This window comes from Haliotis rufescens, unplaced genomic scaffold (assembly GCF_023055435.1).
Source record: "Haliotis rufescens isolate VD_foot unplaced genomic scaffold, xgHalRufe1.0.p SCAF_4, whole genome shotgun sequence".
Classification (NCBI taxonomy): Eukaryota; Metazoa; Mollusca; class Gastropoda; order Lepetellida; family Haliotidae; genus Haliotis; species Haliotis rufescens.
In genome coordinates this window covers 65,165,048-65,188,444 of record NW_025964112.1, presented here as the reverse complement: position 1 = coordinate 65,188,444, position 23,397 = coordinate 65,165,048, and the positions used below count along the sequence as shown (strand labels likewise).

The following is a 23,397-nucleotide window of genomic DNA, read 5'->3' as shown; positions in this document are numbered from 1 at the left end:
AAAGATGATCACCGCTAGTGGTCCACACATAATCATGTCGACAACTGCGAGTGGTCCACACACAGATAAGCATGTAGACAACTGCAAGTGGTCCACACACAGATAATCATGCAGACAACTGCAAGTGGTCCACACACACATTATCATGTAGACAACTGCAAGTGGTCCATAAACACATAATCATGTATGTCACTGCGAGTGGTCCACACAGATAATCATGTAGACAACTGCAAGTGGTCCACACACACATTATCATGTAGACAACTGCAAGTGGTCCATAAACACATAATCATGTATGTCACTGCGAGTGGTCCACACAGATAATCATGTAGACAACTGCAAGTGGTCCACACACACATTATCATGTAGACAACTGCAAGTGGTCCATAAACACATAATCATGTATGTCACTGCGAGTGGTGCACACAGATAATCATGTAGACAACTGCGAGTGGTCCACACAGATAATCATGTAGACAACTGCAAGTGGTCTATACACACATAATCATGTATGTCACTGCAAGTGGTCCACATAGACAACTGCAAGTGGTCCACACAGATAATCATGCAGACAATTGCAAGCGGTCATCACAGATAATCATGCAGACAACTGCAAGTGGTCCACACACAGATAATCATTCATGTCACTGTGAGTGGTCCACACACAGATAATCATGTAGAAACTGCAGGTTTCCACACTAAGATAATCATATAGGTCCTTGCTGCTAACCAGCGGAGAGCTCAGAACTAGACATCAAAGGCATATCTATCACACAGTTTTTTCCTGGGTATTCCAACCTAGGACAAAAGGCTGAACAGTTGGTGTGAACATGTTAGCTGCATAACTGCCTGGAATGACTTCAAAAGACTTACCTGTCACTATGGTAACAGTGTTGTCAATGGCTTTTATTACAGCGCTGATTATTCAATCACATTTGGCTTTGTCTTACTTGTAAATGGAATATATATGTATCAGATTGGTCCCATGGTAAAAACATTGTACAAAATGTGGATGTTAGTAAGTATGAGAATAGGCAGTGTTGTGACCGGATACTGGCAGTACCTACAGGTAGTGAGCGTACCTGGGGAGGAGGGGCTAGCAGTATGATTGGTGGGGTGATCAGCATGGTGGGTGGAGTTTAGGCATACAGGGAGGAGCTTGATGCATAGTTAGATTTGCACTGTGGGTGGAGCTTTTGTTTCTTTGTTTGTTTCGTTGTTTAAGGCCGCACTCAACAATATTCCAGCTATATGACGGAGGTCTGTAAATAATCGAGTCTGGACCAGACAATCCAGTGATTGACATCATGAGCATCAATCTGGGCAATTGGGATACGATGACATGCATTAACCAAGTCAGTGAGCCTGACTACACGATCCTGTTTGTCGCCTCTTATGACAAGTATAGTCGCCTTTTACGGCAAGCATGGGTAGCTGAAGACCTATTCTACCCCGGGCGGGTTGAGCTTGGTCGGCAAGGCTGATTAAATGAATTGGATATTTTGAGACATCAGACTTTAAGGTTGGCAGGATAGTGGATGTTTGTAGTGACAATAGGTCACTGTTGGAGGGCTGTGCAAAAGGTGACTGCGGGTTAGTCAATGTGAATAGGAGACCAAGTCCGTAAATGTGAGGATCGATGTTGGTCGACGACTGTGGCTCAGCGAATGTGTGCTGGTGATTCGGACAGTGAATTTGAATTGGCAACTGTGGGTCAGTGACTGGATAGGTGAATGTGGGTCGATAAATGTGGGTTGGTGAATGTGGGTGCAAAAAGGCATCAAGGTAAGACCTCCAAGCACTGTGACTTGAACACTTGAGCTGGTCTTAATCTAAGGCTGGTGATGCACCTCCCTGTGGCAGGATAGTCTTTGGAAGGAGGGGCTGAACATTCAATGCTCCTAATATACATTACAAAACAGCTGATTGGGCAGCCAGTGAGCTCACAACCGGCAGGAAGTTTTGAATTTATTGTGGTCATATACGTGGACGGATAGGCCATGGAATGATGCTTTTGTTGTACTCATGTTGTAGACTAGGACAACAAGTGAGATGACACTGGGATTTTGTGACAGATTGCTGCAAAATATTAATACTGAACACAACCAGAGACAACTGAGGGCGTTGGGGAGATGTTTATCCTGATAAATTCAGCTGGGGAAATGTGACCATGTGACTTTCTACAAGGCAATATGCAAACAGTAGGAGGCCAGGAGCTAATATAGCCAGGCCCTGCACCAATAACACTAGGTACTCATCATAAGAAGGTAATGGACAAACGTATGAAGGGCTTGAACCAATTTCACAAGGCACCCTGGTTACCAAAATAGCTGAGGGCATGCTGGCATACAAAGGAATGAAAATAACGGCCTCCTAGATCCCGTCAGGTTTCTGCTTCTAATGCTAGAAAAATGCATGAAATGTCAATATGCATATCTGATGTTATGAATGGGGATGTGCTGACATTGTCCACAGCATGCCAGTTTGGCGGTGGGAGACACATGACCTCATGCTACGCTAAGAGACAGGTAAGGCACTACAATACTTGTCACACCATTTTGATTTCTTCTTTGAAGATAAATGCTTACTGTATCACATTTGAGCAGGTACGATTATGGGTATTTGTTGTGAAAACAACAGCGCTGTGGATGAACTGCATGATGGTAAAAACTGGAAAAGGGGGAGATAACTCTGCATCAACCCTTGTACAGTGATGTCGATCTGAATATGGGTCATGAGTGTTGAGTTGATTTGCAAATGAACACTTCATGCTGGTCTACACAATAATGTGGACACAGGTTTAGCAGACATTATTGGGTTGTATGTCACAAACTTAGGCCCAGGTCAACATTAAAGCAGAACTCAAGCAGAGATGCCAACTAAAAATTGAGACACATTAGGAATATTGGGGATCATGTGGGTGTTGACAAGTTAAAGTTTTAAAAAAATAATTAGAAATCACTATTACCAAGAATAACTTTTTATGAAAATAAATCATTTTTTGCACCACCCAAATATAATTAAATTATCAACCGATTTGATGTGTGACAAAACCTGTAGTGATGTCAGTAAAAAGTTTCAATTAGTGGCAACATGTTAATCAAATTGGTGGAATTTGGTTCAAAATATCATAATGGTCAGCATCTCTGCATAAGATTCCCAACAGACACATAGGATCAATGTTGAACACATAAGCCCACGCCAGTCGTTGAAGGTCCATGCAAGACTTTCAAGGCCAAAGCCAGACGTTGAATGTCCATGCAAGACTCTCAAGGCCCAAGCAAGACGATGATGGTCCATGCAAGACTATCAAGGCCCAAGCAAGACGATGATGGTCCATGCAAGACTATCAAGGCCCAAGCAAGACGATGATGGTCCATGCAAGACTATCAAGGCCCAAGCAAGACGATGATGGTCCATGCAAGACTATCAAGGCCCAAGCAAGACGATGATGGTCCATGCAAGACTATCAAGGCCCAAGCAAGACGATGATGGTCCATGCAAGACTATCAAGGCCCAAGCAAGACGATGATGGTCCATGCAAGACTATCAAGGCCCAAGCAAGATCATGATGGTCCATGCAAGACTATCAAGGCCCAAGCAAGACGATGATGATCCATGCAAGACTATCAAGGCCCAAGCAAGATGATGATGGTCCATGCAAGACTTTCAAGGCCGAAGCCAGACGTTGAAGGTCAATGCAAGGCTCTCAAGGCCCAAGCAAGACGATGATGGTCCATGCAAGACTATCAAGGCCCAAGCAAGACGATGATGGTCCATGCAAGACTATCAAGGCCCAAGCAAGACGATGATGGTCCATGCAAGACTATCAAGGCCCAAGCAAGACGATGATGGTCCATGCAAGACTTTCAAGGCCGAAGCCAGACGTTGAAGGTCTATGCAAGACTCTCAAGGCCCAAGCAAGACGATGATGGTCCATGCAAGACTATCAAGGCCCAAGCAAGATGATGATGGTCCATGCAAGATTATCAAGGCCCAAACCAGAGGATGAATGTCCATGCAAGACTCTCAAGGTCAGATGTCAGACACTCAAAGAGTGAAATTGACACAACAATCATGTGACAGACACATCTGCACTGGTCATGTGCCGGAGGTCACTGATTCACATGATTGTGAACACAGAGCAGCAAATCGGACTAAACGTTGAAGAAGCCTGGTAAAGCTTCTCAGCCTGTGGAGTGGCTACGTGCTCTCATCCTTATCCAACTGAGAGGAACTTTCGCAGTCTCTCTTCTAGACTTTTGATTCAGAGCCTGCTTAGATGGGTTCATTAAGTACAGATAAGTACAGAAGAAGATATTTCATAGTCATACAGCTAGTTGCATTGAAAGAGAATACTCTTAACTGACATATTCATGACTCACGGAGGCAAACAAGTTTCACATAACTTTCTGTTCAAAGACACAAACTGAGGGACATGGCATAGAGAACTAAGGGAGGTAACTCTTTAGGCTCCAATGATTTACCACCAGTTGGGCCCACAACTTAAGCTCACTTATTAAAGCTCACTTTAAAAGTAAGAGATCAGTTGACTTGTTAATGCAAACCATACAAGCGTCTGCTCCAGGTTCAATCTAACAGAAAAATGTAATCCACATTCTTACAGAATATTTCATCCCAAAAGAGATTTCATTTGAGACTTTTAATGTAAGTCACCATGAATAGATTATGTCCATGGGCACGGCAGTACTTACACAATCACAATACATACACGCAACAGAAGTAACATCAACATTATTGTCAGGAGAAAGCTCCTTCAAAAATACAACATTTGGGCCCACAAGGTCCTGAAGGCCAAAATACATTATGTACGAGATTAACATCCTGTTCTACTGAGGCAGGGGCTTACTTGACTTCATGAAGCACACATTTCATTCTTTCTTCAACTGGAAAGATGGCTATTTGCAGTCAGTACAAAAAAATAATAAATATAACAAATACCTCCTGCTTGTCTCGTAATTAATTTATCTTGGCCAAAGATGGTAAGTAGAAAAGATTTGTTCTTCGAATGGTTTGTGACCTGATTGCATGGTGGACCAAACATGGCATACAAGTTATCGATGACGTGTATCAGGATGTGATGCACCAAAATACCACAAAGCATGCTAACATCCCAGCAGGATAGGAGCACTGGCTGCAGTCCACACACACACAGTCACACTAATCACACACACATCACACATCACAGAGAGAGTGGCTGCAAGATAACACCGTGCCAAAGATAGTCAACAATCTTCAAATACAGATATAGGTATAATATTACTGGTGTATTAATGTGAACACAGGCAATCAATAAAACCATTAAAAACAGGTGTAAATGTATGAAAATATCAATATTGGTCCATCTTGAATTATGAATGGCAGAAATATATGGACAAATAGTAGAATGATTTCTGGCCTTCAATATGGCTGCCACTGGTATAATCTGTATGCCGACATCAATGTTTGACACCGGTGTCTCGTCGCTGTGCAAAGCTTCAATGTACAAGCAGAAGCTTTGTTTTAAACAAAATGTAATCATTTTTCCGTTTGTTTTACCATTTATGAAACAAATCTGCAAAAAAGATCGAATCCTGAATATAAAAAAGCCATAAACGGAAATCTTGTTTTAAAAAATTGTTTTCTTCTCATACACAATCTTGCTGACATGGCCTTGGTCACCTGCTGCAGATCAGAATACAGGTGAGGGGAGACAACTCTTCTTCTCACCATCTCACTTGCTGACCGGTGTGTCTGAACGGCCATCTGTGTCAAATGATTCGTTTTCTGATGTGGACAGTGAGCTGGAAGTACGGAGACTGTCAAGGTCGTCCCGGAAGTATGGGTGACAGAGAGCTGCACTTGCACTACTTCGTCGATGTGGGTCAAATGTAAGCAGCCTCTACAAAATAAGAAATACTGCATGAGTTGGGTAGCGGCGGTAAATGATAATCACAAGGGCTCTGTAGCACCCCTGACTTGAGAAGTACTTTCATAACACTTCAACCTTATTTTGGTACAAACATCTCACTTGAGTTGGTGCCAAAGATTCTGGAATGAGTGAGTTTGATTTTACGCAGCTTTTAGCAATAATCCAGCAATATCACGGCGGGGGACACCAGAAATGGGCTTCAGAAATATAACTTCAAAGAAATTTGATGCAATAATCGGAAGAAGTGTATCTGGAACTATTATTTTATCAGGAACAATAATATTTTCCAGTTTCGTATTATTTCAGTCACCGCGTTTATTATATATATTTAAAATAGTACCGGTGGTTTGACAATCTGCATCTAGGCGAGGGTCATTTCAACTTTATTTGCAGAAATTATTAAACTTTATTCAAGGAAAAGAGATACAAATCATGTTTATGTATGGAAATAGTTATTGGAACAGTTATTTAGGACGAAATGCGAAGTTTTATTGTCAAATGCTGGGCTTGCTATCGGACGCCGGTTGATATCGCCAGTGGAAAAAAATGTGAGATCTTCGACTCCGTGTATAAGACGACCCCCCTTCTTAGCCCCCTCATTTTAGGTACGAAAAACTCGCCTTATACACAGCGATATACGGTAATAACAATTAGCATAGCACAGCTGATTGTTATTGCCGGATATTTTTCAGGTATGGAACAATTCGACCAGTCACCGTTAAGGTTTCCTGTGGTTTCGTTATTGTGAAAATGTTATGTTGACATGAAAGTTTGGATAAAATTCATAAAAAAATTACAAACATAAGTCCAGATACACATTTAACATTTTTTTATAACCAGATAGTGTAATAACAGGATTAACTTGTGTACTTCAGTCCAGATTTGTTGACATGGCATTTCCAGTGTTAAATGCTCACGGTAATGTCTGTGGGTTTGGAAAAAACATCAAAACACATTGTGAGAGTATAATGCGAACCCCCCTCCATACATCTTTTTTGATAAGACATGGGCACTGTACTCAAAAACATATTGTATACAATAAGGTGTTGTTGACACTGTATGTGTATATTCAAGATAGCTGCACCATAAATCGCAAAGAACAATGAAGAATAAAGCCTGGTTTATTTCATGATAAAACATCATCATTATTTAAATAATGTTTTTCAAGCTTCTACAATTTATTGACACCCTAAAAGAGGCTGTACAAAATGTTGATATCTCATAAAAGAGAAAAAGGACTTGTGGTTGTTGTATAGCGTACATTATAGGTAAAATGGATAGAATTATCACTAAACCGCCTGCATCAGATATGAGCGGGCCACTGTAACTTGATAATGCCCTCATATTGCTTGATGACGGGCCAATATCACGCCCGTTGTTAGGTGACGTCATAGGATAGGGATAGGTGACGTCATGTTCAATTGTGACATCATCTGGTTTGTTCTATGACGTTTCCATATTTGTAAAAGCGGGTCAGTAACATTCGTGTTAATTACAGTAAATTTTTCAAAACCGATATAGTTGTTTCTTTGATAACAAATTCAGCTATAATAACGGTAACACTATTTTTCAGGGCATTATAATTTGCAGAAGGTCTTGGTCTTTTCAACTGACCTCCTTTTGTCAGGCAGTTAATAGAAGACCTCAGGCTTCTGCAAATGATAATGCCCTGAAAAATAGCGTTACCCTTATAATAAAACACTGCAGGGAGAATCAGCCACTTGATGCTGCGCCCCTCATGGTTTATTCTCCCTGTAGTGTTTTATTGTACGACAAACAACTCCCACTCATCGTTTATTTCCGAACCAACAGGGAGTTTCTGACACTCCATCTCACCTCCAGGAGATCCTTGGCCTGATGATCAATTTCCGGAACAAACTTTTCCAGAGGCTGCGGAGCAACTGATCGGAATGACTTCCATGGCAACGAGACATGTTCTGGCCACTCTAGTTCAGATGGCAGGCCGATTGCTCTGGAAGACAAGTGAAGTGTGTAGACATTGCATGATTGGATTCTCAGTAACAAACACAGAAGCAATCCCATACATACTTTTTTTCTGAATACCGCCTCACTTTCCCTGGCTAGTATCATGTACCATTAGGGATTCACAAAATCAGGTGACATTGTCTAACATTGTCATGATACGCACCATTCTCTACAACTGTGATCAGTAGTGTTGTATTGTGTTTGAACAGCATTCCCGTTATATCACTGCATGTCAGCTTAGTGTGGGAGGAAAGCCTGAGGAGATGCAGGTCTCAGATGTTTAGTACTTTCTTGACGCCCACAAGCACGAATATCGTACTGACAAACTTAGAAATATAATCCGTGCAAACCAGGATTCGAAACCAACAATCATAGATTTCTGGCATGCCCATGGGATGCAGCTCTGCACAGCAAATTGCTGTGCCTTAGACAGGGTATGAAACTCCCAAAAATTTCAGCCAGACCACAGGACTGGCTAGCTGAAATACTTGCCAGCCCCGACCAAAACCTGCCTGCCCACTATAATCATATGTTTCTCAGGATAAGCTAACGGGATTTCTTTTTGGTTACATATTATCATTCATCTTTACATGTGAATTAATGATTATCATCGGGAAATATTTAGAATATTGTCACATATGAAATATAACCCGACCGTCGGGCAGGGGGGATTTGAAAATCTGGCAGCCCGAGTTGAAATCAACCCGTCTCGGACGGTCGGGCAGGCAGGTATTTCGAACACTGCCTTAGACTACTAGGCCATGGTGCCCCCATTTGAATCTAGAAAATCACCAAACTAACAGATTAACACAGTCAAAAGTCCTTCTGCTTTAGTGACCTATCACTTTCAGTTGGAGAAAAGACATGTCAAACATTTATATATGCAGTATGTCTACCACACAGAAAGTCCCATGATACAGCTCTAGCCACCATAAGTATAAAGTTCTCTAAGTTCTAAGCACGTCCATGTTCACCTTTGTCTAGGTACATTCTACTGACTGCAGGAGAATTTCAGAATAGGAAGCCGATGATTCTAGCTACCTGCAAACATAGTGATATATACACTTTAAGCCTCATACTAGAAACTGTCAATTACATGCATAGCTGATGTTGAAAATGTAAAGTCACTGTCACATATGGTGTGACCAATGTTTCCTGAAGTGACCCTTGACATTGAGAGGTCAACAAGAGTCATCAGAAAGACGATATATCCCCCCGGCAGCTGTCTGTAAAGTAACCACAAGTAAATGTGTATGTAATGAGTCAAGAGTTGAATGTTCCTTAAGAAGCATACATTGTTTACCAACAAAAGATCCACCATGGTGGCATCCATATAAAATGGAAAGAAAAACGTGTGTTTCTGTGTTGTTTTTTTATGCTAACAAATGACAAATTACAAGAAACAAGCGTATAGTAAACGAAGTCATCTATATCCCCCACCCATTTTAACACGTTATGGTCCCAAACCAGGTAACTGACCCAAAATTTCTCTTAGCCCATGTCAAAAAAGCTGTAATGGAAATGCTAAAATAAACATGTCTTAAACTCCTTAATATCAAATGGCACCTGTTCAGTATGTACTTTATATATGGACATGCAATGTTTGGCAAGGAAATATTTAACAGTTTATTTGTTATACTCCATAAGTGAACCCACCCTATATGAAAACTTAAATCCAACTTGTTGCCATGGTATGTGCCTGGTAGACATGCAAAGTTTTGTAAGAAAGTATTTAACAGTTTTTGAGTTACGCTCCAGGAAAACCACCCTTATAGAACCTAAGTCCAACTTGTTACCATGGAAACGTAATAAATAAAAATTTCTAAAATTCCTAAATAGCAAAAGGCACAACTTCAGTATGTGACTGATAGATATGCCAAATACACTGATTTATTTTCGAGTTCTGCCCCGGAAAAGGAAATGATTACAGACGGACGGACGGACAGACTGGCTGATCACTATATCCCCCCGCATTATATGCCGGGGGGATAACAAATGATTAATGCAATTGACACTCCACGTAACAATTTGTGTATATTAATTTCAGTCACATTCCAATCATAAAGATGGATAAGTGAGTGAGTATGGTTTTACGCCGTTTTTAGCAATATTCAAGCAATATCACGGCGGGGAACACCAGAAATGGGCTTCACACATTGTACCCATGTTGGGAATCAAACCCGGGTCTTCGGGATGACGAGCGAACACTTTAACCACTAGGCTACCTGACCGCCCCTAACAAGCAATAGAGTGCTTGGGACATACCTTTGATCAATAGACCTACACATGTACATACAGCTTTGATGGAAGATTTTCAGATGGAAAAAAACCCATTTATAACTGAAAATACACAATCCAGATCTTACTCAAATATCTTTATCAACTGGTCGACATCAGATTGGCCACAAAATAGAGGTCGTCTGTTGAAAAGTTCAGCAAATATACACCCACAGCTCCAGAGATCGACGGGCGTGGCATACTGGCCTTGTAATAGCACCTCCGGGGCACGGTACCATAGCGTCACCACCTGCCACAGAACACAGATATATATACACACACCTCTTGGACATGGTACCATAGCGTCACCACCTGCCACAGGACACAGATATATACACACACACCTCCGGGGCATGGTACCATAGCGTCACCACCTGCCACAGAACACAGATATATACATATATCCTTAACAACATTCAGGGATTTATCTAGATTATTCGTCTTATATTTCACCCAAAGCCTGCATCAAATGTCTGCAAAAATTCCCAAATGGGAATACCAAAATTTTCAATAGCTTCTTATCAAAATTATATCAAGTGGTATGGCTTTACAGCGGAGATTGGTATTTTACTGACCCCAGGCCCCGACAAATTCTAAAGAAAAAATCTGACTGTGACTTTAAGTCCAACTTTTATGTAATGTGTCTGTACATATACAAACATAGTTATTGAGCTATCAAAACTATACATGGAATTGGGATTTGGAACTTTGTATTTCTATGTCAGGTGCACACCATAATGTAAAGAGTCAAAATCAAATTGTTGCTATGGACAACAACAATTTTTTTTTCTAAAAATCCATAAATAGCAAAAGGTACCAGTCGACAACCTGGTCTTTGTGGGTGCACAGCTTCAAGAGAGAGTATGTATTAGTTCCAGAGATATGGTCTGGACAAAAACGCCTCAATGAACAGTGAGCGAGTGATTTTAACACTTAACATTATTCCAGTTATATCACGGCGTGTCAGCTTAATGTGGAAGGAAACTGAAAACTCATGAGCACGGGTATGGTGCTGACAAACCTAGAAACATAATTGGGGTGAAAAGGGATTCGAACCCACAATACTAGGTTTCTGGCGTGCCCAAGGGATGCAACCTTGCACAGCAAATTGCGGCGCCTTGACGACTGGGCCACCCCTGCCCCCCCACTATGAACAAAGTCAGAGTCAAACTTGTTGCCTTGGAAACAGGAAATTCCTAAATAGCAAAAGGCATAACTTCAGGGTCTGTTTGACATATCTGCCAAGTTTGGGTGAAAGATATTACCGCCACCTTATGAGACTCAGCCCAAATTGTTTCCATGGAAATCAAGACAAATAAAATTGCAAAAAGTTCATAAAAAGCAAAAGGCACCGCTTCAGGATCTGTTTGATTTAATCTCCCCCCCATTACATGGCAGAGGGCAAGAGGCTTTAATGTTTAGTTTTACAGTTGATGTTACCATGGTAACCATGTGCCAAATGATAAATAATAAATGATAAATCCCAAATTACTGTGAGTGTGGAACTTACATTTCGATGATAACCTAAAGGGCAAGTTCACACGGAAATGAAACTATTTTTCTTGTACTTTTTCCACATTAAAAGTGTTAACCTAGAAGTGTCAATGACAAAAATATAAAAATATCACAATTAATTAACATATTTTTCGCATTAAAACGATTTATATTTTTCACATTTACCAAGTGTTCTATTTCCACAACAAAAACACCATGGCTTATGCCCCTTGCAATATGACGTCATTGGTGCCAATTGATAAACATTATGACGTCATCATGCTTTGTTAGAGCCGCTTCACGTGGTGTAGGTCCAGGTGTGTGATTCTAGCGTCTCAGATGCCAGCCAGCATAGTGTTATGCTGAGTCACCACTGCGCCGGAGTGTGTCGTAGGCCATGGTGTTTTACCGCAAACTGGTACTTGATATCTTTTGCGTTGAGAATAGACAGGGACCCAGTTGAATTGGCACCAATTACGTCATAATCTAAGGGGGATAACTCAGGCCGGTTTAGCTCGAAAAACGAAGGCCTCATAATGGCATATCATTTTTACACTATTGTGAGCTTCCTACGTTCACTGTGAAAAAAATGAGTGTATATTTTCAAACACAGATACTAATTAATTCTAAAATTACGTTTTGTTTAGAAAAAGAAAGAAAGTGATTTTTGCGTGTACACTTCCCCTTTAAGCATTAAATCGCTGGTGTAATTGCAGCATAAAGTTAGTTTCAGAAATAATTGTTGAGTTTTTATATTCTCTATTATTATGCCTAAATACATCTAAATATTCTGTTTGCAAGATAACAAAACCGTACTGTTGATATTATATATGATAATTACCACAGATGTCAGCGCCATCTGGAAACTGTAGATCCGGGCGAGACCAAAGTCTGCCAACTTGAGTTGACCTTGACTTGTGATGAGGACATTTTGTGGCTTGAGATCTCGATGGACAATACGATGGGCATGCAGAAAGTCTACACCACTCAGCAGCTGATGCATCAAATCCTGAAAAGAGGAAGACACTGTCTGTCTTAGATGTGTTACACCAACATCTAACAAGGGAGACAACCAACATGTAACAAAGGAGACAACCATCAGGTGACAAGGGAGACAACCAACATATAACAAGGGAGACAACCATCAGGTGACAAGGGAGACAACCAACATGTAACAAGGGAGACAACCATCAGGTAGTTGGTTGGTTGGTTTGTTGTTTAATGCCGCACTATTCCAGCTATATGACGGTGGTCTGTAAATAATCTGGTCAATAGTCTGGACCAGACAATCCAGTGATTGATATCATGAACATCGATCCACGCAATTGGGATCGATGACATGTATCAACCAAGTCAGCGAGTCGCCTTTTACGACAAGCATAGTCGCCTTTTACGGCAAGCATGGGTTGCTGAAGACCTATTCTACCCCGGAATCTTCACGGGTCCAACCATCAGGTAACAAGGGAGACAACCATCAGGTAACAAGGGAGACAACCATCAGGTAACAAGGGAGACAACAAACATCAAACAAGGGAGACAACCAACATCTAACAAGGGAGACAACAAACATTAAGCTCAGCGTGTGACAACTTTGTTACCTTCCAAGTATCATCAAGCCTGTTACAAGAATCTGGAAAATGTTCCCATCAACCCAAGACGTAGTGACATATACATTTTGTGTAGTCTTTGGGAATGCCATTCTAGTCGATTAAGAAAAGGTTGAGGTGATTTACTGTTCCCAGAGGTACGAGGGGTGTTCATTAAAGATTTTCCCCTAAACCACTTAGGGTTATCATATTTGGTTGAAATTTCACATGTGTAATGATACATGTATCTATGGGTTATGTCTGAATTTGCAGCACCGAACTATTAATCTTACAACTTTTACAGGTGTTATGATTGAGTAGGGTGTGACAATGGAGCCAGTAGAATACCGAGCAGTGATTAGGTTTTTATATTTGAAAGGTCGCACACCAAAAGAAACTTTGGATGAAATGAAAGCAACTTATGGGGGAAGATGCCCCATCATATGACGTTGTTAAACACTGGCATCGCCAGTTCAAGTGTGGTCGGACATCTGTGGAAACAGCTGCCATTCCTGGTCGCCCCCATTCAGCCATTGATGAGGACACTATCCATCAAGTGGAGACCGCCATTTTGGCAGACCGACGTATAACTGTTCGCCAGTTAGCACAAGATGTCAAGATCAGTGTAGGGTCTGTGGAAAAAATCATCCTTGACAATTTGAACATGCATAAGGTGTCTGCACGATGGATTCCCAGGTTGCTCCTTTCCAAAAGCAGGAACGAGTCAATTGCTCAAAGGATCTTTTGGACATGTGCCAAAAAAACCAGGCAAACTTTTTTGACAGACTTATCACACAGGATGAAACATGGGTCCATCACTATGATCCTGAGATGCAGTGGAAGCATGTGGAGTCACCAGCCCCAAAGAAGGCACGTGTCCAACCCTCTGCAGGCAAGGTCATGCTCACAGTGTTTTGGGACCAGCACGGAGTAGTGATGATGGATTTCTTGGCAAAGGGTACCACAATGACAGGAGCTTATTATGCTTCACTGCTGCGGAAATTGCGGGACGCTATCAAGCTTAAGAGGCTTGGCATGCTGACCAAGGGTGTCCGTCTCCTGCAAGACATGCTCCAGTACACAACTCTCATGTTGCCCAGACAGAAGCGCGGTCCTGTGGCTATGAAATCCTTCCACATCCTCCTTACTCTCCTGACCTTGCACCATCTGACTTCCACCTCTTTCCAACCATGAAGTCATTTTTGAAGGGAAAACGTTTCACAGATGATGAAACACTGATTTCTGAAGTCAAGTCCTGGCTTGAGATGCAAAATGAGGGCTTTTACAAGCGAGGTCTCCATAGTTGCAGAAAACGTTGGGAGAAGTGTGTAACTCTTGGTGGTTCCTATGTGGAGAAAGACTAATACCTATGCCAAGTTTCATTTGAAAAGGTCCATCGGAGGTGGGTCAGGGGAAATCTTTAATGAACACCCCTCGTATATACGTTTGCTTGCTTAATCAGATTGATTTGAGATTGCAAACTTGCAGAAAATGCACTCAACCATTCCCACCCCACTAAACTGATTATAAGCCCTGCAAAAATTTGCATAAGTATCAAAATTATAAATGTCTGACAGAGTGTTGCTGACATCCAAAAGTAAAACAAAAAATGAAATGGTCTTTTCTGCATGGTTTGAGATTGATTTGTGTGCAAAGAATGAGGTACTGCAAATATTTGGTGCAAAAATTCACAAAAACACAACCTCGTGAGAGCCTGGTGCCAAAAAAACCAACATGTCATGCGCATGCAACATCACTCGTTGGGCTATAAAAACATTGGGTTCTCATTTGCGTGCCATCTCAATCTTACATCAAGTGAACATTGAAAACTATCTACCAGCACAACAATGCCATCGGCTGAATGCAAACAGGAGAATCATCTTCAGCTGTAGCAAGGTAATTCAACGTAGCACCAAGCACCATCACAAGACTGTGGAGCCGTTATCAGACACACGGGACAACATGTGACCTTTCCAGATCCGGTCGACCATGTATCACAACTACGGCACAGGACAGATTCATACGATTTTGTCACTTACATGTAGGAACCACAACAGCCACCTCTACAACTGCGGCAATGCCAGGATTGTGTAGGATATCAGCCCAGACAGAGAGGTACCATTTACATGCTGAAGATATTAACGATAGACAACAAGTTCGAGGTGTCATTTTGACAGACCTGCATCATTGGCTGCATCAGTTGTGTCAAGGTCACAGAATATGGCCACAACAGAGATGGAAACAACTTTGGTTTTGTGATGAGTCATGTTTTATTCTTCGTGTTTCCAGGTGTCGCAGGGAACGTTATGCATGAAACTGCAAACAGGAAGTGGATGGATTTCCTGATGGTAGTGTGATAATGTGGGCAGCCATCTCCTACACTGGTAAAACAGGCTTGGGGCACGTTCTGGGGAACATGACGTCACAACATGACACTGATGACATTCTTCAGATTCGTCATGTCCTTCCCATTATGCAAGAGAACGTCATTTTCCAACAAGACAACGACCACACACGGCAAGACTGACAACAGCCTTGTTCAGGAATCACAACATCCAAGTCGTCCATATCTAAACCCATTCAAACATTTATGGGATGCACTGGATCAACGGCTGCAACAACCACAGGACCTCTGACAGTTGGCACAAGCACTGCAGGCAGAGTGGGTCAACATTCCCAAGGCCACAATTTGGGTTCTGATTCCTTCCATGGGACGATGATGCCCATCAGTTTAAGACTCTAATGGTTAGCCATACAAGATATTGAGAACAGATGACATCCACCAAGAAAATCTACTGTTCCATGTGTGCCACATGGAACCTGGGTCAATGACAATGATGTGCGCCACTTTGAACAATCGATTACCATCTGTTGATTATTTATATGATATATAAAATATACATATAAAAATCACTTTTGCGCGTTTTTTTTGCAGAGTTTATTACATTGAAATAAAATAGAAACTAGAGTATTTGATGTAATGATAGTCGAAATATAATTGTCGGTCATTTGCGAGTTCAAGTTCATGCATGGATGTTGCCTCCAAGTATAGTGGGAAGCGGTGATGTTGAAGAGAGCTCTGCAAACGGGCTACCGCAGAGAGTAGCTTGAACCAACGTGTAACAAGTATTTTGCCAGGGAACCATATTGCAAAGAGTCGCCCGGTCACTGGCCCAAGACTTATAGAGTCATAAATGATCCAAACCATATCTCAAGCCAACATGACACTACAGCCAACGAGTTATAATCATGATAATCAACGAGTTATCATCAATGAGGTGGCAACCTATTGGGACCACTGTGTGACATGATCAGGGTACATTGACACATTAAACCATCCCAGTCACATCTAAGAAAAAACGTCAATCAAGCCATTGTTGATATAGGACACCAGTCCAGTCACAACTGACTGTGACAACATAATTCAACATTAAAGGCAGGCCTGGTGTCCTGGTTTTCAGGCATTCTGAAGTCTGATTGGTTGATGGTAAGGTGCACGTGCACTTCAGAGGGTCAATAAGCTATCAGAAGCCAGATCTCAAGTGTGACCATGACAAGCATGACCAGACAATTACCAGGAATCGTGATGTATCGTTTAGTGTCAGTATCAGGATAACAGTACACGACTCTAGCCAGACATGGGCGTCTCAATGACTTGCTCCTTGTTGCACAATACTTCAGGCAGTGTCAGGATAGGAGCAGACGACTCTAGGACAGAAGTACACGACTCTAGCCAGACATGGGCGTCTCAATGACCTGCTCCTTGTTGCACCATACTTCAGGCAGTGTCAGGATAGGAGCAGACGACTCTAGGACAGGAGTACACGACTCTAGCCAGACATGGGCGTCTCAATTACCTGCTCCTTGTTGCACCATACTTCAGGCAGTGTCAGGATAGGAGTACACGTCTCTAGGACAGGAGTACACGACTATAGGATAGGAGTACACGACTCTAGGATAGGAGTACACGTCTCTAGGATAGGAGTACACGACTCTAGGATAGGAGTACACGACTCTAGGATAGGAGTACACGACTCTAGGATAGGAGTACACGATTCTAGCCAGACATGGCCGTCTCAATGACCTTCTCCTTGTTGCATCATATTCAGGCAGTGTCAGGGAGTTGGGTTTTATGCTTCAATTAACGATATTGGTTGCAATATTAGTGATATACACTAGGAGTCCATTCCATTCATCTGAACACGGCACTGGGAACAGTAGGGGCTAAAAGGGTTTCACTGTAGATGCAAGCTTAGCCGAGGGCCTGGATGAGAGAACCAGTCTATTTGACTCAGGCCTGGTAAACTTTCAGCTGTACAAATACAATCATCTGAAAATCAGCTCTATCTAATGAAAAAAAGAAAATAATTTTCCTTACAGTTGAACAGAATCCGAAAAATTAACTTGGGACAGAAATACACCATACATGTTACTAACATTGTCTGGGGAAGGACAAACTTTAATTATATCTTCTGACATTATAAGATAAGTCTTTTTCCAGTTATTTTTGAGTAAATATATATAATATGTAGCAAGTCAAACACGTCCAATATTAAGAAAAACACCACAAAATGGCAAAACCACCACTAACACCAAACACCATTTGGCTGACCAGACATTCTCCGACCATCTCCCCACAAACATGTGCTTGTACTGCAACTGTGTCAGCAAGTTCTGTCACCTACCCGTATCCGGTCAGGCCCCAGCCCCGGGGAGGGGCAACGCTCCAAGTAGGTTGCAAGGTCCTGGTCGATGTACTCAAACACCAGCGTCAGCCGAATCTCGCTGTCCGTGACCGGAGTGTGACGCACGTCCAGAAGCCTGACAAGTTGACAAAACATCCATCTCATAAATGTCAAACACACAGTATGGCAAACATACACTGTCCAACATTGGTAAACATTTCTCTACTCCATAAGTACAATTAATATTTGCTATATTGCTGAAAATGTGATGGTAATTTACGGTTTTAATGCCACTCTTAGCAACCCTGGGTGTTCATCGTGATCATTGAAGAGCTTTAGCAAAGACATCTGTCACCAATGATTTACAACAGATTTTGAAAATGCTATGAAATACCAGGCGACCCTACTAACCAGCTGCAAACATGGTAAAAAGATACTTGTTCCACAGCATATCCTTTCCCGAATTTGGGTAATCTGGAGGGTATTTTTATGAAGTGCAGATATTTACAGCATAAAATAACAGATACCTTTGCTTACAGATGCTTACAGAAGTCTCATGTAACATAATATACAAAGAGTCTGAAATGCTGATCATGGAACCAAACTTCACGACGAAGATTCAAATACCTCACTTTTGTGGGTTTACCAAAATGTTTGAGTACAATTATCCATTTACTGATAGGTCATTAGTTAAGGGTTCAAAGGAACACTCCAAAATAACCATAATTAATTTTCACTGAAAATTATATTCAGCATTAACGGCAATTGATATATTAAGCTGTAGTTGAACATGAGTTTTGAACCTGACCAAGGTGCATAAATGATTAATAGATAATAGGTGGCGCTGATTTTCAACTCTTATCTTACGTACAGGGGCTAAGAGCATATTTTGACATCTTAAGCTATTGAAGGGTCCCCCATACAGTTAAGGATGATACAAATGAAGGTCTCCTTTTTAAATCTAAAACTAATAATTTGCAAACCCCGGTTGTTTCAGACCACATGTTTGTGACTGTACTAGTGATAACAATATTTGAGCCATGGTAATTAATGCAGGAGCAGGTAAACACTGACCAAATTTTCATTAATTCAATCATTGTGTGTGTGTTCATGGTCACAATTGTATCGCCCGATCACAGCCAGTTTTCAGTAGCTGCACATGCAAATCAGAATATGGACACATGGTCTTATACCAACTCACAGGAAACACCTGTGACAATGTGTGAAGTTTTAAGTGTTAAAAATGGAGGTAGAGCTATTGGGATGCTCCAACCTGGCAATAGTCAAAGTCAGGTGGCAGCACATTAAAACTAGTGGTGGGACGATGCACCACTGCATCGGTGGGACGATGCACACTGCATCGGTGGGACGATGCACCACTGCATCGGTGGGACGATGCACACTGCATCGGTGGGACGATGCACACTGCATCGGTGGGACGATGCACCACTGCATCGGTGGGACGATGCACACTGCATCGGTGGGACGATGCACACTGCATCGGTGGGACGATGCACCACTGCATCGGTGGGACGATGCACACTGCATCGGTGGGACGATGCACACTGCATCGGTGGGACGATGCACACTGCATCGGTGGATTGCGATAATTCACACCTCTATACAAGTATCGATCACAGTGGCACACTAACTAAAAAGTATTGATTCTTACCTTAAATGTATTCTTTAATAAATACACTAACAAATAGTGAAAAATGTAATATTTTTAGCCATTGAGCCATCCTGGACACTGCCAACTGTAAATCATCAGTGTGCCAGGTATTTGAACATCCTGTCTATGAAAAATATGGGTTACGCACTACAGATACGAGCACATACAAGTATTGTGATATGTATCGGATCGTGAGCATGGTATCGTGATACGTATCGGATCGCACAGAGTCACTCAGAGTGTGATTGGGAGGCTTTAGCAGCAGCAGCAGCATCGGGCCACTGGAACAGTTGCCTATGCTGGAAGACCAGGTCGTCCTGGGGTCACCACACCGAGGCAGGAGGGTACCTGGTGAACATTGCCCGACGTGATTGATTTCTGACGTCACGTCAGACAAGTGACAAACACTTTACCACCAAATATATCCGCATTAGCAAGACCACCGTACGAAGCAGATTGCTTTCTGCTGGTCTCCGTTCTGGACGTCCAGCAGGCCAGTAAATCTCACTTAACGATGCTATAGAGACGAGATACTGGCCCCAATTGTGGTACCATTCGAGGACCATGCGGCGCTACAGAGGTGACCTGATCCTGCTGATGATAAACCCACGTCCTCATCACGGTAACGTGGTCAACGCCTTAAATCATCAACAAGGAATACGCAGGATGGAGTGGTCAGCTTGCTATCCTAACTATAGCCCAATTGAAAATGTCTGGGATCAACTAGGGTGCCTTGTTTGGAGGAGTCACCCTGTTCCACATGATCTTGGGACTCTGCAAGAAGCTCTGCTCCGGGAGTGGAACGCCATATTGCAGGCTGTGATTATGAGCTTGGTCGGGAGCATGTGGACATGGTTCACAGAGGGAATCGGAAGAAGGGGAGGTAACACCAGATTCTGACATGTCCTGAGTGTTGCAGCAGTGTATGTGGACATGATGCTGCAAGGTACCACTGAACTGTTTCAATCACCAGAGACGTATTGCCTGCATCTCTTTCTTTTGTAATAAATACAATACATTCAGTTTCAGTATATATGTCCTCATTATTTATATAAATTAGTTTTCAACCCCATATTACATCGGCAACCCATCAATAGTTGCTTTGAATATATGTATATAATCCAACATCAGGGAGATAAGCGACGACCATTTGATATTCTGAGTGAGTGGCTGGGATGAATGGAGACTAGATATTTTTTCATCTTCATCTGACAAACCATATATTATTTCAAAGAAAACTATGAGCCTGTACTTTATTTTTTTAAGCAAATTTTTTTTCAACAATATTATTTACGACAGACAATTATTTTTAACAATTTGAAGCATATCTATTTTTTAAAGCATTTTTTGGGACAATTTTTTTTCGATAAAATCCCAGGCCTCCCACCAGAATATCAAATGCTTTGTCCCTAACCATGTGTCCAACAGCTCCTCAGCTCAACTGGGATTAATGGATTATACAACATAACTAGATTTGGGGGAAAGACAACTCCAGACTGTCACAGGCTTGTGCTACAAATCATTAGATCGGACTAACCACCCGAGACTACTTCGAGTAGAGCACCGTTTCATTTCGTTATCTAGCCAGCACAATGTCCAACATACCACACCTGACAACCACATACCATAGTCACTATAAATAGCCTCATTATGTGGCAGGCTATTGACTTTGTTTACATCAAGTGGGATCGAACATTGCCATGTCTTCAATAGGCCGTCACACCTCAATGCCTCCTGATCACGGTCAATGGCAGCACCCTGATCACAGTCACTGGAAGTAGATGTGTGTCCTACTGTAGTGTTGTGGCAGGACCTCTACTATGATATAGTGGCTAAACCCTGTCTCTGGTAGTGGTAGTAGATGTGTGTCCTACTGTAGTGTTGTGGCAGGACCTCTACTATGATATAGTGGCTAAACCCTGTCTCTGGTAGTGGTAGTAGATGTGTGTCCTACTGTAGTGTTGTGGCAGGACCTCTACTATGATACAGTGGCTAAACCCTGTCTCTGGTAGTGGTAGTAGATATGTGTGTCTAACTGAAGTGTTGTGGCAGGACCTCTACTATGATAGAGTGGCTAAACCCTGTCTCTGGTAGTGGAAGTAGATATGTGTGTCTAACTATAGTGTTGTGGCAGGATCTCTACTATGATATAGTGGCTAAACCCTGTCTCTGGTAGTGGTAGTAGATATGTGTGTGTAACTGTAGTGTTGTGGGTGGATCTCTACTATGATATAGTGGCTAAACCCTGTCTCTGGTAGTGGAAGTAGATGTGTGTCCTCCTGTAGTGTTGTGGCAGGACCTCTACTATGATATAGTGGCTAAACCCTGTCTCTGGTAGTTGAAGTAGATGTGTGTCCTACTGTAGTGTTGTGGCAGTACCTCTACTATGATATAGTGGCTAAACCCTGTCTCTGGTAGTGGTTGTAGATGTGTGTCCTACTGTAGTGTTGTGGCAGGAACTCTACTATGATATAGTGGCTAAACCCTGTCTCTGGTAGTGGAAGTAGATGTGTGTCCTACTGTACTGTTGTGGCAGAACCTCTACTATGATATAGTGGCTAGACCCTGTCTCTGGTAGTGGAAGTAGATGTGTGTCCTACTGTAGTGTTGTGGCAGGACCTCTACTATGATAGAGTGGCTAAACCCTGTCTCTGGTAGTGGTAGTAGATGTGTGTCATACTTTAGTGTTGTGGCAGGACATCTACTATGATATAGTGGCTAGACCCTGTCTCTGGTAGTGGTAGTAGATGTGTGTGTGTCCTACTGTAGTGTTGTGTCAGGACCTCTACTATGATATAGTGGCTAAACCCTGTCTCTGGTAGTGGTAGTAGATGTGTGTCCTACTGTAGTGTTGTGGCAGGGCCTCTACTATGATATAGTGGCTAAACCCTGTCTCTGGTAGTGGAAGTAGATGTGTGTCCTACTGTAGTGTTGTGGCAGAACCTCTACTATGATATAGTGGCTAGACCCTGTCTCTGGTAGTGGAAGTAGATGTGTGTCCTACTGTAGTGTTGTGGCAGGACCTCTACTATGATAGAGTGGCTAAACCCTGTCTCTGGTAGTGGTAGTAGATGTGTGTCATACTTTAGTGTTGTGGCAGGACATCTACTATGATATAGTGGCTAAACCCTGTCTCTGGTAGTGGTAGTAGATGTGTGTGTGTCCTACTGTAGTGTTGTGTCAGGACCTCTACTATGATATAGTGGCTAAACCCTGTCTCTGGTAGTGGTAGTAGATGTGTGTCCTACTGTAGTGTTGTGGCAGGGCCTCTACTATGATATAGTGGCTAAACCCTGTCTCTGGTAGTGGAAGTAGATGTGTGTCCTACTGTAGTGTTGTGGCAGGACATCTACTATGATATAGTGGCTAGACCCTGTCTCTGGTAGTGGAAGTAGATGTGTGTCCCACTGTAGTGTTGTGGCAGGACCTCTACTATGATAGAGTGGCTAAACCCTCCTCTGGTAGTGGAAGTAGATGTGTGTCCTACTGTAGTGTTGTGGCAGGACCTCTACTATGATATAGTGGCTAGACACTGTCTCTGGTAGTTGAAGTAGATGTGTGTCCTACTGTAGTGTTGTCGCAGGACCTCTACTATGATATAGTGGCTAGACCCTGTCTCTGGTAGTGGTAGTAGATGTGTGTCCTACTGTAGTGTTGTGGCAGGACCTCTACTATGATATAGTGGCTAAACCCTGTCTCTGGTAGTGGTAGTAGATGTGTGTCCTACTGTAGTGTTGTGGCAGGACCTCTACTATGATAAAGTGG

General features: G+C 42.2%; 1 protein-coding gene across 2 annotated transcripts in view; it reads right to left on the bottom strand.

The window, feature by feature from the left end:
• Positions 1–1,331: 1,331 nt before the first annotated feature.
• Positions 1,332–23,397, bottom strand: part of LOC124114733 (cyclin-dependent kinase 6-like) — a 53,239-nt gene continuing 31,173 nt past the window's right edge. For both annotated transcript variants that reach the window (XM_046475441.2, XM_046475442.2), the window contains exons 3-7: positions 17,961–18,096; positions 12,531–12,698; positions 10,285–10,445; positions 7,769–7,904; positions 1,332–5,902 (exon numbers count right to left, since the gene is read on the bottom strand). In XM_046475441.2, coding sequence (XP_046331397.1) covers positions 5,735–5,902; positions 7,769–7,904; positions 10,285–10,445; positions 12,531–12,698; positions 17,961–18,096 — 769 coding nt within the window. In that variant the 3' untranslated portion in view covers positions 1,332–5,734. The remainder of the gene's footprint in view (positions 5,903–7,768; positions 7,905–10,284; positions 10,446–12,530; positions 12,699–17,960; positions 18,097–23,397) is intronic.